The sequence below is a fragment of the Corythoichthys intestinalis genome, chromosome 11, assembly GCF_030265065.1.
Source record: "Corythoichthys intestinalis isolate RoL2023-P3 chromosome 11, ASM3026506v1, whole genome shotgun sequence".
NCBI classification, from domain to species: Eukaryota; Metazoa; Chordata; class Actinopteri; order Syngnathiformes; family Syngnathidae; genus Corythoichthys; species Corythoichthys intestinalis.
The window spans coordinates 29337531-29351855 of NC_080405.1; the positions used below are offsets into that span (position 1 = coordinate 29337531).

Consider the following 14325-nt stretch of genomic DNA (forward strand, 5'->3'; position numbering starts at 1 on the left):
AAGTCTATTTTGTATGACTTCTTGTTGATTTTGGGTAAATTCATGTCACATTGTTTAGTCACCTTCTGTTGATTTTGAGGCAATTCTAGGTCACTTCCTGTTGATTTTAGGCAAATTCCAGGTCAAAGTTGAACGCAATGAGTTAACCGTCCACATGTGTTCTTCTGCTTACTTTTTTTCCCCAGCAAATTTTGGTTGAACTCCAAATTGCACAAGTGGAGGTCTCGGTGTATATCTAAACCAAATGAGTCCATAGCAATTCATCAATTGAACTCACTGAGAGGGTTTACGATACATTTTATTTCTTTGCGCTTGAGCGGAGAGAATCCAGCTGTTCTTTAAAAACACACGCGACAGTACGGTAAATGATTCTGATTAGACTCAATTGGAAAAATTGATTAGTGTTTGTCCTTCCCAAGGAAAAATGACGATACGAATGCTTTGAAAAATGAATCAAAGATTGTCGACGGAATAGCGGGATGAGCCCATCTTTGCTTTCTTTGGCCTGCCGCGTCGTGACATGAACACAGTCAACCTTTGCGTCATGTCAGATTCATTTTTCAATCACTCCGATGTCTCGCTTTTGTTTTTACAAGCATACTTTAGTCATAAAAGTGCAATCGCCTTCTTGGAAAAGTCTCTATTGCAATCTGGCGCATGTTTGACTTGTCTATTTGTGTTGGCGCAAGGAAGAAATTCAACCTGTTTCTCTCTTTCTCGGGTCAGCTGCAAACATCTGTCAGTGAATGAAACCCTTCCAAAACTACTTAGTGGGAATAAATTCAATTAATCAAATGTAACAGAGAAGTCAGATGTTTCTTCATTTGATACATGGGCTTATTTTTTTTGTCACGACTGTGTTTTTGTAATGTTTTCTCACCAATTTTTTTGTGTTAACTGTGTGTTTCTACAGTCATCTGGAGGACAACCAAATCAGTGTCGTCGAGAGAGGAGCCTTCCAAGATCTGCGACTACTGGAGAGACTGTAAGGAGCCCAGTATTGCCCATATATTGATGTATATGTATGTGTGTCATAAAGATACGATTGTGATTATTTTGGATAATGTTGCCAATACAGTGGTACCTCTACAGTACATACAAAGTTGATTTGTTCCAGGACCTTGTTTGTAAGTTGAAATTGTTGTATGTGGAGCAGGATTTTCCCATTAGAATACAATGTAATTCCATTAATTCGTTCCACAGCCCAAAACCCAACACTAAATCCTTAATAAATACTGCTGGCACTATTACAAATGGCAATTACACATCGCAAAACAAATGAATTATAAATGAAAATCGGAATCATTATTAATGATAATAATAATCATTCCTGTAATAATGTAACGAATCTGGTTCTGATGTGGCGGATGTGTTTTGCGTGCTGTACCTGAACGCACCGCATGGCTGATGTCAGAGAGAGATTTTACTTTCTCTTTTAATGTGCTCGTGTTTTTGCGTCAACTGCGGCACCCAGTAGGCATGTTGTGTTGCACAAGCTCTGAAATAAATGATTAAAAACCTGACGAAGCTGGCGATGGTACCAAAATAATAATTGTCACCTAAACTTATATAGACTGGCCAAAGGAGGTCGGACGAGGACCGTTGAGATTGTAGACATTCTACGCCCGTATTGTCGAGCCTGTTCATGGATGCGCACACCACGCTCGTAATTTTTCATCATTTCCGTCTTCATTTCAAATGTAAGAGTCAGTTTTTTCCCTTTTTTCACCACCTGCTTTAATCTTCTAGGAACCAGTGTGTATTTCTCTCAAAGAAAGTCCGCCGTGCGTCCGTTTTGCGGGAAAAAAACAACGAAACTGCGGCGCTGTCACAAATCATCGTATTTCGAACATGTCCTCGGATGTAGAAACAAATGGCGAGTCAAATTTTACGTCGGATGTCAAAAAGATCGTATGTCGGACTGGACATAAATGGAGTTTGAGGTGAACTTTGCCGGATCACACTTCATGACATCTGACATCAGGGGTGGCATGGCTCAGTGGTAGAATAGTTGTTCCTCAACCCAGAGGCTGTGGGTTCGATTCTCCACTCTGATGAACCCGATCCTTGAGCATCACCAGTAGGTGGATGGCAATGTAGTGTAAAGCGCTCTGAGGTTGCCTGGTATACCAGACTCACCGCCGTTCCAGCGATTGAGTCTGGCGACCGTCCGGCGGATCAAATTCCGAGAGCGGAGCAAGCCACAGCAAACAGACAGCGAAGTAGACCAATTTGCGACGGGCAGACATGACGTTGTTAAAGCGACAAGTAATTAGCGTGAGCGGAGAATGGAGACGTTTATTCAACATGGCTAGCGCGAGCCATGTTGACTGGTGTCAATGACTTGTGTCGATGTGTTTTTGGTAATTTAAAACTGGTTTTACCGCGGATTGGAACATATTCTCGGCTCTCCCGTTCGCCATCTGTGTTGTTGTAGAGTCTAATTTCGGCGCGCAAGAGTGACGTTACTCGTGAAGAACACGTCACACAACTAAACGAATCTGATTGGACGGTTGATTTTGTACTTGTTCGAGAGGCCGTTAATGGGCTGGGTCCCAGACTATTCCTCACATTGTTTGAAAAATACAGGGAGAATAGTCTGGTGGTGCCAGGCAAGTTTTGAGGGCCTTGAAAAGTGGAAAAGTGCTATACAAGTATAACTCCATTTACCATAAGCATTCATTAATGCTCATTACAGTGCCATGTCGTAATTACATGATTGTTTTATTACAGTCTTATGACGCCACTATCTATTAAAGTCTTAACAGCAATTTCAACATTTTTGACACCTTTTTTTCACACATTTTTTCTTTTGAACAAAAACGTCCATAACAGTATAAGACGACAATTTTGATCAGTGAGAAACAACAGCAATCAATTAAAATACACCATTTAAAAGAAGAAAGCACCTATAAAAGCTATGTAAAAAAATCTATAAAGCTACATGAATATTTAATATTGTCTGGGTTGCACTCATGCAAGACTTCACTCAGTTTATTGCGTTTGTTGTGTTGTGTTATACCTAATCAGAAAAAAACTCCTGTTTAATTACCACTAATCTACTTTTGCTAATAGGAAGTTGTCCGTGTGGTAGGCCTGTCGTGATAACAAATTTTAGTGGGCGATCAATTATCTCATAAATTGTAATTATTCATTTTGTGATATGAATTATTGACCCCCCTCCCCCCAACTGTTTTCAACCAGTTTACAATAACAGTGACAATACAGTATATATTAATAGATCAAGTACACCTATTAAAATGCAATAAATATTTGCTCTTAAATTAAAAAAATACTTTTTATGAACTCACAACTAAAAGCAATAAACCATGCCTCTTTTATGTAATACTGCACAGAAACACAAAATGAATAAAATGTATTTTTCAAGAAAAAAAAAAGCATATAGGCACAGAGGTAAAAAGTTGTAATTACACGGACAATTGCACTTCAACAACAGAGAAAAATAGAGTAATTACCGTAATTTCCAGAATATAAAGCGCACCCGTGTATAATGCGCACCCCAAATTTACTTGTAAAATCTAGGGAAAATTATTGTACCCGTTTATAACGCGCACCCTAATTTTAGCACCAATAAATAGAAGAATACAAGAAAACATCTCGTGTACAGATACAGAAATGTCATTTTACTGAATGGTGAAACACAGCACAAGCATAGCAGATTGGTAGTTCAAAACATTACCATAAACTGACAATATTTACGGTAATATGATTTGACAACTTCTCCAACTTACCAGAATCAAGGAGAAAACAAAATAGATGTGACTTTTCTTTTAAAGGCTGCTGTATAACTTGCTCGTTTCATCATGCTGAATAAATGTTTTTTCCATGGATTGATACGGTAAAATGAAAGTGAGAACGTAAGTCGGAAATCCGAGAGCGCTCATCACTGTCGACACCACAGGAACAATAGGAACTACTGTTATTTGGGTTTGAGTTTCCTGAGGAACAGATATAATTGACGGACACAGGAATTCTGTCTGCTTACGTTTGTTATGGTCCGAGTTGCGGAGATGCAATAAACGTTGACTAAAATGAGTTCAAGAAACTAAATTCTGTGCTTTATGAAGAGTGAACAAAGCAGAATTTAACACAGATGAAATCATTGGGCCGATCAGAGTGAAGTAGTACCGAAACAAAATGGTGACGTCACGTACCATAATGGTCGGCAACGGATCGCCGCATACGTTTCTTCAACACAACGTGGCCGTGTCAATGAAAAAAAAAATCGGTTTATATATATATATATGTATATGTATATTTCTGTCTCCATCCATGTACCCGTTTATAATGCGCACCATGATTTTACAAGTTGATTTTCTGGAAAAAAAGTGCACGTTATATTCAGGAAATTACGGTAAGTAGCAGTAACAAAAAACTGGCTTCTATATGTATTAAACTACATTACACAGAGGTAAAACGGTTTCATTTCTTCAACAATGTAGCGGACAACACTTTCCTTAAGGAAACTCCACTTTGCGCGGTCTCGTTTGTATTTCACACATCAAGCGAACACTCGTCAATTGACGTGACGAGGAAGGCTCCGGTTGTTGTGATGCAGTTTGCTTACCAAGCAGTGAAAACTTTAGAGGGTGATGGTATTTCAAATGAGCATGTAGATTGTTGTGTGTGTTTGCCCTCTTTGTTGAAACAAACTTCAAACAAATTTTGCAGACTGGTTCATCTTTTTTGGTTGCCTTGCCATTTTCATTTGGTTTAAAATCAAAATACAGTGTATCACAAAAGTGAGTACACCCCTCGCATTTCTGCAGGTATTTAAGTATATCTTTTCATGGGACAGCACTGACAAAATGACACTTTGACACAATGAAAAGTAGTGTGTGTGCAGCTTATATAATTGAGTTAATTTATTTTCCCCTCAAAATAACTCAAATTAGCCATTAATATAGAAACCCCTGGCAACAAAAGTGAGTACACCGCACGGGAAGTACGTACATCCCTAAATGTCCAAATTGAGTACTGCTTGTCATTTTCCCTCCAAAATGTCATGTGATTCGTTACAGGAGTGCTGTCAGCATTGCTGCAGAGACAGGGATTTTGTCTCAACAGGAATAACTGTGATTTAAAAATTTTTTTAGTTAATACTTTGTACTCTTTTTTTTTTTTTTTTTTAATTTAAAATTTGGTTGAACCAATGACACATGGATTAAAATTGTTTCCTGTAGTTAGAGCCACTCTAGTACCACAACTATGTCACTCAAGCATGAATGTGTTAAAATATTAGCTGCAATGGCAACAAATTCTCTTTCACATACGCTTTGGAACTACCTAGCTACTATTTCATTAAACAAAAAGGCAAGGCAAGGCAAAGCAATGACAAATCTCCCTTTGATCATTCCAAACTTTCCATTCCTCTACCTCAATGACCTTTATTTTTTAAGAAAACTACTTACAGCCTAGGAAAAATAACAAATTGCGGCCAGCAATGTTATAAAAACACACGCACTGGGCTAATTGGTTAGCTTAGCTCATTGACCCCATTACCCATGCTTGGGTTTAAAATTTGTCTCTGAGTCATAGCAAGTTTAAAAATATCCTCCGTACTGCAGAGTTGGTTTGTTGATGATTAAGTCATGTGGCATTTTGTGTAAAAATTTCTTCCAGACGCCATTGATGAAATGACAAAGAAAATGGAAGCTTTGATTGACATCTCTGGGAACGTTCTCTATTGGAGATGGCATGTAATGATAGTGTTTGTCCGGGGCATCCGGAGGTGACACTTGCCTGAAAGATTTCCTTAACTCATTGACTGCCATCGACAGTAGCCACGTTTACATGCTGACTTTTATTCATACCGATTCAAATCATTCCGAATGGAAATTTCACATCAGCTGTTTACATGTCACTTCATCTATTCCGATCCAGCGTTTACATGTGACTGCCTTTATTCCGAAAGGACGTTTGACAACTGCCGTCTGACATGCGCAGATTAATCAAAACAAAGCGTCACATCGCAAAACATGGAGATCGATCGTCGGAGTGCTGCTGTTTTAACTTTAACCCACTTGTTGTGTTTGTGGGGTCGTATCCGCTTCTGCTGTTTTGCTCTTTTGCCTTGTAGTAGCCGGTTTTCCACCGGTTTCTAATCTGGTCAACGCTCCGGTCTATTCCGGCTTCGTGTAACCTCTCGTGAACTTTTTTAAATAGTTCACTGTTCCTCGTTTTACGCCCGTCTAAGCGAGCAATTATATTAAATTCTTTTAAAGTTTGAATTAAATACAATTAAATACAATCTTTCCGCAATTAGGTGCGCTGTGCTTGGAAGCCATGTTGCAAGTGACGTGACTTACGTCACAAAGTGACGTCACCACGTCAGTACGGAGCATGTGCAGAAAGAACGCAACCAGACACCATTCCGCTTCCCTGTTTACATGATATAATTTTACTTCTAATCGGTTTAGGAAAAGGAATATTCCACCCCTGTGAATCGGAATGAAATTCCATTCAGTTTGGGCCTGTTCATTCCGAATGAGGTGTTTATATGGAACATATTTATTCGGTTTGAACAAATATTCCGATTGTAATTGGAATATTTGGCTCCATGTAAACGTGGCAAGTGATAGACGTCAAGACCGTTTGAAGTGGGAGGGTTGGGAGCGAATGAACGTTCACTTGCTGCCAACCTTTCCACTTCAAACGGATTAGACGTCTAAAAGTGAGAAACTTCAATTTATATAATACAGTGGGGCAAATAAGTATTTAGTCAACCACCAAGTGTGCAAGTTGTCCTACTTGAAAAGATTAGAGAGGCCTGTAATTGTCAACATGGGTAAACCTCAACCATGAGAGACAGAATGTGTGTGTGTGTGTGTGGGGGGTGGGGGGGGTGGGGGGGGGGGGACAGAAAATCACATTGTTTGATTTTTAAATAATTTATTTCCAAATTAGAGTGGAAAATAAGTATTTGGTCACCTACAAACAAGCAAGGTTTCTGGCTGTCAAAGAGGTCTAACGTCTTCTAACGAGGCTCCACTCGTTACCTGTATTAATGGCACCTGTTTTAACTCACTACCGGTATAAAAGACACCTGTCCACAAACTCAGTCAGTCACACTCCAAACTCCACTATGGCCAAGACCAAAGAGCTGTGGAGGACTGAATCTGCAATAGGTAAAACGCTTGGTGCAAAGAAATCAACTGTGGGAGCAATTATGAGAAAATGGAAGACATACAAGACCACTGATAATCTCCTCGATCTGGGGCTCCATGCAAGATCTCACCCCGTGGTGTCAAAATGATAACAAGAACGGTGAGCAAAAATCCCAGAACCACACAGGGGGACCTAGTGAATGACCTACAGAGAGCTGGGACCACAGTAACAAAGGCTACTATCCGTAACACAATGCGCCGCTAGGGACTCAAATCCTGCACTGCCAGACGTGTCCCCCTGCTGAAGCCAGTACACGTCCAGGCCCGTCTGCGGTTCGCCAGAGAGCATTTGGATGAGGTCCAGAGGAGGACTGGGAGAATGTGTTATGGTCAGATGAAACCAAAATCGAACATGGTAGAAACACAGATTCTTGTGTTTGGAGGAGAAAGAATACTGAATTGCATCCGAAGAACACCATACTCACTGTGAAGCATGGAGGTGGAAACATCATGTTTTGGGGCAGTTTTTCTGCAAAGGGACCAGGACGACTGATCTGTGTAAAGGAAAGAATGAATGGGGCCATGTATCGAGAGATTTTGAGTGAAAATCTCCTTCTATCAGCAAGGACATTGAAGATGAGACGTGGCTGGGTCTTTCAGCATGATAATGATCCCAAACACACAGCCAGGGCAACAAAAGAGTGGCTTCGTAAGAAGCATTTCAAGGTCCTGGAGTGGCCTAGCCAGTCTCCAGATCTCAACCCCATAGAAAATCTTTGAAGGGAGTTCAAAGTCCGTGTTGAAAAGCTTGTGAAGAGTTACAGAAAACGTTTGGCCTCCGTTATTGTCAACAAAGGGTACATAACAAAGTATTGGGATGAACTTTTGGTATTTACCAAATACTTATTTTCCACCATGATTTGCAAATAAATTCTTTAAAAATCAAACAATGTTATTTTGTTTTTTTTTTCCATCTCTCATGGTTGAGGTTTACCCATGTTGACAATTACAGGCCTCTCTAATATTTTCAAGTGGGAGAACTTGCACAATTAGTGGTTGACTAAATACTTATTTACCCCACTGTATATTAAATTTATAACTTCAATTCAGAGATGATTAGAAACCACATGATGGGACATAGGTCATCGTCAGTGGCAGTTAATATGCCAGGTCAGGTCGGGGTTGAGGTTCACGGAAGGCGTAGTGGTTGACTCGAAACATATTTTCATAGTGAAATTTGCTGCATGCGGTGATCAAAATCCTCGCTGACAGCCCCTCTGATATGACACCCGGCGGGGGTTAAAGGTGACCGTCGTGGCGAGGACGGTTGATTAATGGTAGCCACAGTTCGGGAGGGAAAAATGGTATCTTGTCTTCACTGCAGGCGAGCGCATCAGTCTTTGTCCGCACGTGAAAATAACATATATCACGCACATCACAGAATCACTGGCGGCTTAGAAAGTCACGGTGTGCCTAATAGAGTTGTAACACAGTGTGAGTTCTTCCAGATTGTGAGGGGGAGACTGTTCCTCATAAATAATTAGTGGTAAAATACTTTGTTGAATTAAAAAAAATGCAAAAAATTAAATATATAAAACTAAACCAATCGCCAGATCAGGATCCACATTTTATATTCTAAAATACTCAAACAATTATTATAGTTGAAATTTTTTTTTAAAAACAATCTCAGAGAAACACTGCGTAATTGCATTTTCATACGTTTCTTTTTTTTGTTTGTTTCTCCTGAAATATATTGTCCAGCCTCTAGTCAATCACTTTTTTTTGGGTAATTATTAGGGTTTTAACGGTACACAAAAATCTCGGTTTTGAGGTCACGGTTCGGTTCATTTTCGGTACAGTAAGAAAACAAAATGCAAAATATAAATGTGCTCGTTGTTTATTGCACACCTTTGTGCTTTCAACAATAGGAACATTAGCCTATACAAAGCTAGAATTCTGCTCAAAAAGTAGCGGGTATTTAAAGATAATCCAACAACAATTTGCCTTTCAGACCCTGCGTATTGGTCAGCTTTCTTTCTGAAAGAAAGACGAAAAAAGAAGTCCTGTGCTAAAGAGAAAAGCAATCCCAGTGACAAGTGAAGATTTTAACATGTATTTTACAAATGAAATGCCTCAATGAATCATTTTTTTTCTTATGAAGGGTTTTCAAAAAGCTTTATTGATGAATTTTCTCAAGTTAAAGCGCCACACAGAAATTAATAAATTTAATTGTGTAAGCAGGATCTTTGTATTACTCTTGTTATTTAATTACAGGTGTTTTAGCTCAATTTATTTTATTTAAATGGGCTATTATTTTGTTATGTGTTTTTATTTTACAAGTGTGATGTAGTATTCATTTATAATGTATATTTTATGGTGTATAACTTTAGTTCCTATGTGAATATTAGTTCCTACTTGTTTTGTTGTGGTAGGAGGGTTTTGTATTGAACACGGGGCCGTGTTGGTTATTATTATAGCGAGAAGACAGCAGTAAATCAACAAAGACAAGTCAACTGTGCCCCGATCTACCACTCAAGAGATCTGATGGACTCAAAAAGTGGGTTATGATTGCATTTTAGCTTGAAAATCGACCGGATCCACCGTATTTTTACACAAGTGACTTCCGGTCTGCCATATCCTAGATACTGGTCTTAGTATTGACGCAGGAGGGTCGCGTCTCGCGTCAAATAATAAAGTCTTCGGTTCTTTTCGCGTGTGTCGTGTTCAACCGCTTCTGGGACGCTTCTAACACGCGGCCGCACTGCGACTGGTGTGCATTGGCTGATTGACTTTAACGCCAGTGTTTCACTGCGTTCTCGCGGCAGCCATGTTGTCGCGCTGTTGACGTTTCTGGGTTATACTGTTCTACCGTGTTGGTCCTCATTGGAGTAGAGAAGACTGAGTAAATATAATCTACACAAAGAAACTGTAACCCGATCGACTCACAGCCTCGAAAAGTAAGGGTTACATTACGTCAGAAACTCGTTCGGTACCCCACCATTCCGAACCGAGCACCACTTACCGAAACGGTTCAATACAAATGCATGTACTGTTACACCTTTAGTAATTATTTCACAAATCACTTTTTAAAAAAATTTTTTTTATAATTATTAAAAAAACAAGAAATAATCATATATTTCATATCAATTTAAAATGGGTTTCACTTATTTGCAGATTTTTACTTTTTTAGTGGTAAAACTGTCTGTTTGTTATTAGAGATCGACTGATAGTGGTTTTTCAGGACGAATACGGATTGTTAGTGGTTAGAGAGGTCGATAAGAGTTTTGGAATCGGTATTTATTTGTAGTAAAAGTGTAAAAATTGGCGTAAAAAATGAATAATGCAAATTCTGAACTTCATTGAAATGCCTAAAGGATGTTTATAGAATCATACAAATTGAAAATAATAACTCCAGAAGTGAGACTCAGAAACATCTCTTATAAAGTGTAGTAAATGGTTAAATAAATAGATCTCTGAAAGTTTTCTACAGAAAAAAAGCCCTGATGACCTCGTCTAAGGCTACGTTCATACTGCAGGTCTTAATGCACAATTCCGATTTTTTTTGTCATCTCTTTTTTTCGGCGTGCCCGTTCAGACTGCCTTTGTCCATTCAGCACGTTCAAGTATTATGCATGTGCACTAATTCGCAGTCCGACATGCGCCTGCATGCGCCTAAGCATCAAAACAAATGACTACACATGCTGGCTGTCAGCCATCATTCCAGGGTGATCATATTTTGATTTCCAAAAAGAGGACACAAATAACAGACATTAATATTCCCCGTTTAGTCCTATATTCAAAGTTTATGTGAATTGATACAGCACATGCAAACGCATGCATGATGCACACATAAACCTTATGTGTGTGCGTCAGTTTGCCCCGAGTCGGCCATGTAAGCAATAATGAAATATTGCTTATTTGGCGCACATAGATAAAACCGATTATAATCAGGCTTATCCTTTACTTCATTTTATTTTTATGACTGTGATCAAGCATGCCACGTTCATGCTAGGCACTACCACTAATGCACAGCTATCGCTGCCTTCCTGCCTGCCGCTTTTGCTCTTGGCTGACGTAATTGCTGCACGAATTCCGATTTGGGAGACTTGAAAGTTCAGACCTCCGCCACATTCTGGAAAAATGTGGCCTAGATCGGATTTAAACCATATATGAAAGTGACCCTGATCGGATTTGAAATGGTCCACTTCTATGCAACTTGTAACATTCAAACCGTCAAGTTAATGCCTTACTCGAGTCGGAAAAACACGAAAAAATCGGATTTGTGCATTAAGACCTGCGGTATGAACCTAGCCTAAGTATCCTTGAGCAAGATACTAACCCCACATTGCTCCTGGTGCTGCGTCACCAGTGATTAAATGAGGATATAGTATGGAGTGCTTTGAGAGTCTTAAAAAGGTGGAAAGGCGCAATACAAGTGTAACTCAAATTCACCAGGCCGATCGATACCTGTATACCTTTCCAAATATCGGTGCCAATTATCTCTACTAGTGCTGCAACGATTAATAGATTAACTTGAATAAGTAAATTAGAAAAAATATTCAATTTCAATTTCCCTGCTTCGAGTATTCGTTTAATTAAAGTGGTGTTGTAATAGTTTGTTTTGAAAGTGCTTGCATTTAGTTTTATTGGTTTGGGTGGTTACACTGCCCTCTATTGGCAACGGTGAATATGAGATAACTCATTTCAAACGGCTCACCTGCTCCCTGTTAAGACCAACATAAGCTAAGTTATAGTTTGAGCTAATGTTTTTTACTGCATTTGTAATTTAGTTTATAGGTATATTAAGTCGTTTTTGTGGAAATATGTGTTCAGAACATTTGTTAATAGCATTATTAGGGGGAAAAAAAAAAGCATTTTATAGCATTTAAGCTAGTGGACTTTTGCTATTTTCTTTTGTTGTACTTGGATCATCATTTATTTTTTTTAATACTGTTTGGGGCCCAGGTATTTTAATTTTTTATGCTCCTTATCCGATTACTCGATTATTCGAACTACCGTAATTTTCGCACTATAAGGCGCACCTGACTATAAGCCGCCACCCACCAAATTCGGCACGAAAACGGCATTTGTTCATAGATAACACGCACTGGCTTATAAGCCGCAGCTGTCCTCACTGTACTGTGGGATATTGACACCAAGAGATAATACCCGGTAACACTTGATTTTACAGAGGCATCATACAACTGTCATAAGACCAAATGAACCACCATCATTGCTTCATTTGACCATCACTGCTCCCGTGGAGGAATAGTGAACCTCTGCTGCCACCACTGTTGTTGTCCAACATGCCTCCTAGCATGCATTGCAGCGCTACAGATGTAAATCAAAATTCATGTTCTGTGCTAATTATTTCTTCAGTTACTGTTCCAGTTGATTCATTAATTGCTAGTTATAGTATTTGGTCACACTTTATATGACAGTGGCGCCATAAGACTGTCATAATTATGACATGACACTATCATGAGTGATAATGATTGCTTATAACAGATGTCATTTAGTGTTATCCGGCAAATTATCTCAGATTTCAATTGATGTAAAAGATCCAAGCTGGACATATATGGAGTTAGTGACATAATTTGCCGGATGACACCTAATGACATTTGTCATACGCATTCAGTAATGCCCATGATAGTGTTATGTCATAATTATGGCGGTCTTATGACAGTCTTATGACGCCGCTGTCAAACAAAGTGTTACCTCTTAACCCAAATACATCAACAAATAAGCCACACTGGACTTTAAAGAGCATACGACAGGAGAAAAAAAGTCTTAAATAGCATTATTATGTGAATTAGAATCATATTTTGAGACGATTCGACTATATACAATAATTTAGCAAAGCACAGATGACGAGAAATTAGTCTTTTAATCAGCCGGTTAGCCACGCTTACCATTATAGGGCTCAAGCGTCCCCAACAGGTGGATGACGTCAGCAGGAGACTGGGCTCATCGGTTTTACTATACAGCCCATTGAGGGGAAATTATTCAGAACGAGGAAAACGCGACGAAGAGAGCCGCAAAATGTCATTGTTTCAGTCTCTCTACTCCAATATTTTTACAGGATATTCTTTTTATCCAAGTATTTTTCCCCAATAGCTAAATAAATAGCTTGAGAAGGACCAGTCAGCCCGTCGAGGGGGAACTATTCACAACGAGGAAAACGCGACGAAGAGATCTGCAAAATGTCATTGTTTCTGTCTCTTTACTTCAATATTTTTTACAGGATATTCTTTTTATCCAAGTATTTTCCCTAACTGCTAAATAAATGGCATGGTCATGACAAATAACAGTCTTGTGCTAAATGGAATATGAAATAATAAAAATGCACTTATTCAGGACGACATGGCAAAATTACTCCATAATGGTCAAAACTGTCGACTTCACCTTTACTGTCGCACCTCACGAACGATATTTTATGACACCTAAATCGGACATATGTCATTTCCCTTCCCCGGCTTCGGAGAATGTAAACAAACCAATAGGCGTGACAGTTAGCCGACATGCTAACGCGAACCGAGTAATGTTTCAAAGTCTTCGAAGCGGAAAATCACACATAACTAGCCCGGATTACTTGACATGACGACTGGGTTGTCGATTGTCTTTGTGGACCGGCAAACCGCCCGGCGGAGAGCAATTTACAGCTGTTCTCCGCATGAGGGCGGCTGCAGTCGTTGTGTAGCTAACTTGCAGCTAATGTGCATGAGGAGAGCTTTTTACATGCCTATCAAACGTAAGTAGTCCTTTATTTAAAGAAAGTTTGTAGTGTTTACTTTGTAATCGCTGTATTCGTTTTTGACATAATACAAAACAAGATGTTTACTCACTTCGTCGTAAGTCCAATGGTCCCACATTAGTAGGGCTTGTTTTGGCCAATATCCATGGTGAATGGGAACCTTTTGAAACTCCAAAAAGGCGCACACGCCTCTCCCTCATACAGCAAGATTTTTCTGCAGCCGTTTGGCTGGCTTGATGCGAAAAATAAACGTATTAATCCTAAAAATCAGCTGAATCCTTAGTCCTCATCAGATGTTGCGCTAGACATTTTCTTGTCTGTCATTTTGACTGACAGGGTCATAAAAATCCGGTCATAATCTATTTTTACCCGTCACTTAAATTTTTAAAATGATCATGATGACATATTCAATACTATTTAGTTTTCATTCATTTTTAATTAATA

The 14325-nt window shown here is 39.1% G+C and overlaps 1 protein-coding gene across 2 annotated transcripts in view; it reads left to right on the forward strand.

Moving 5' to 3' along the window:
* Nucleotides 1-14325, forward strand: part of slit3 (slit homolog 3 (Drosophila)) — a 399629-nt gene that overhangs the window by 52887 nt on the left and 332417 nt on the right. For both annotated transcript variants that reach the window (XM_057849631.1, XM_057849630.1), the window contains exon 3: nucleotides 914-985. In XM_057849631.1, coding sequence (XP_057705614.1) covers nucleotides 914-985 — 72 coding nt within the window. The remainder of the gene's footprint in view (nucleotides 1-913; nucleotides 986-14325) is intronic.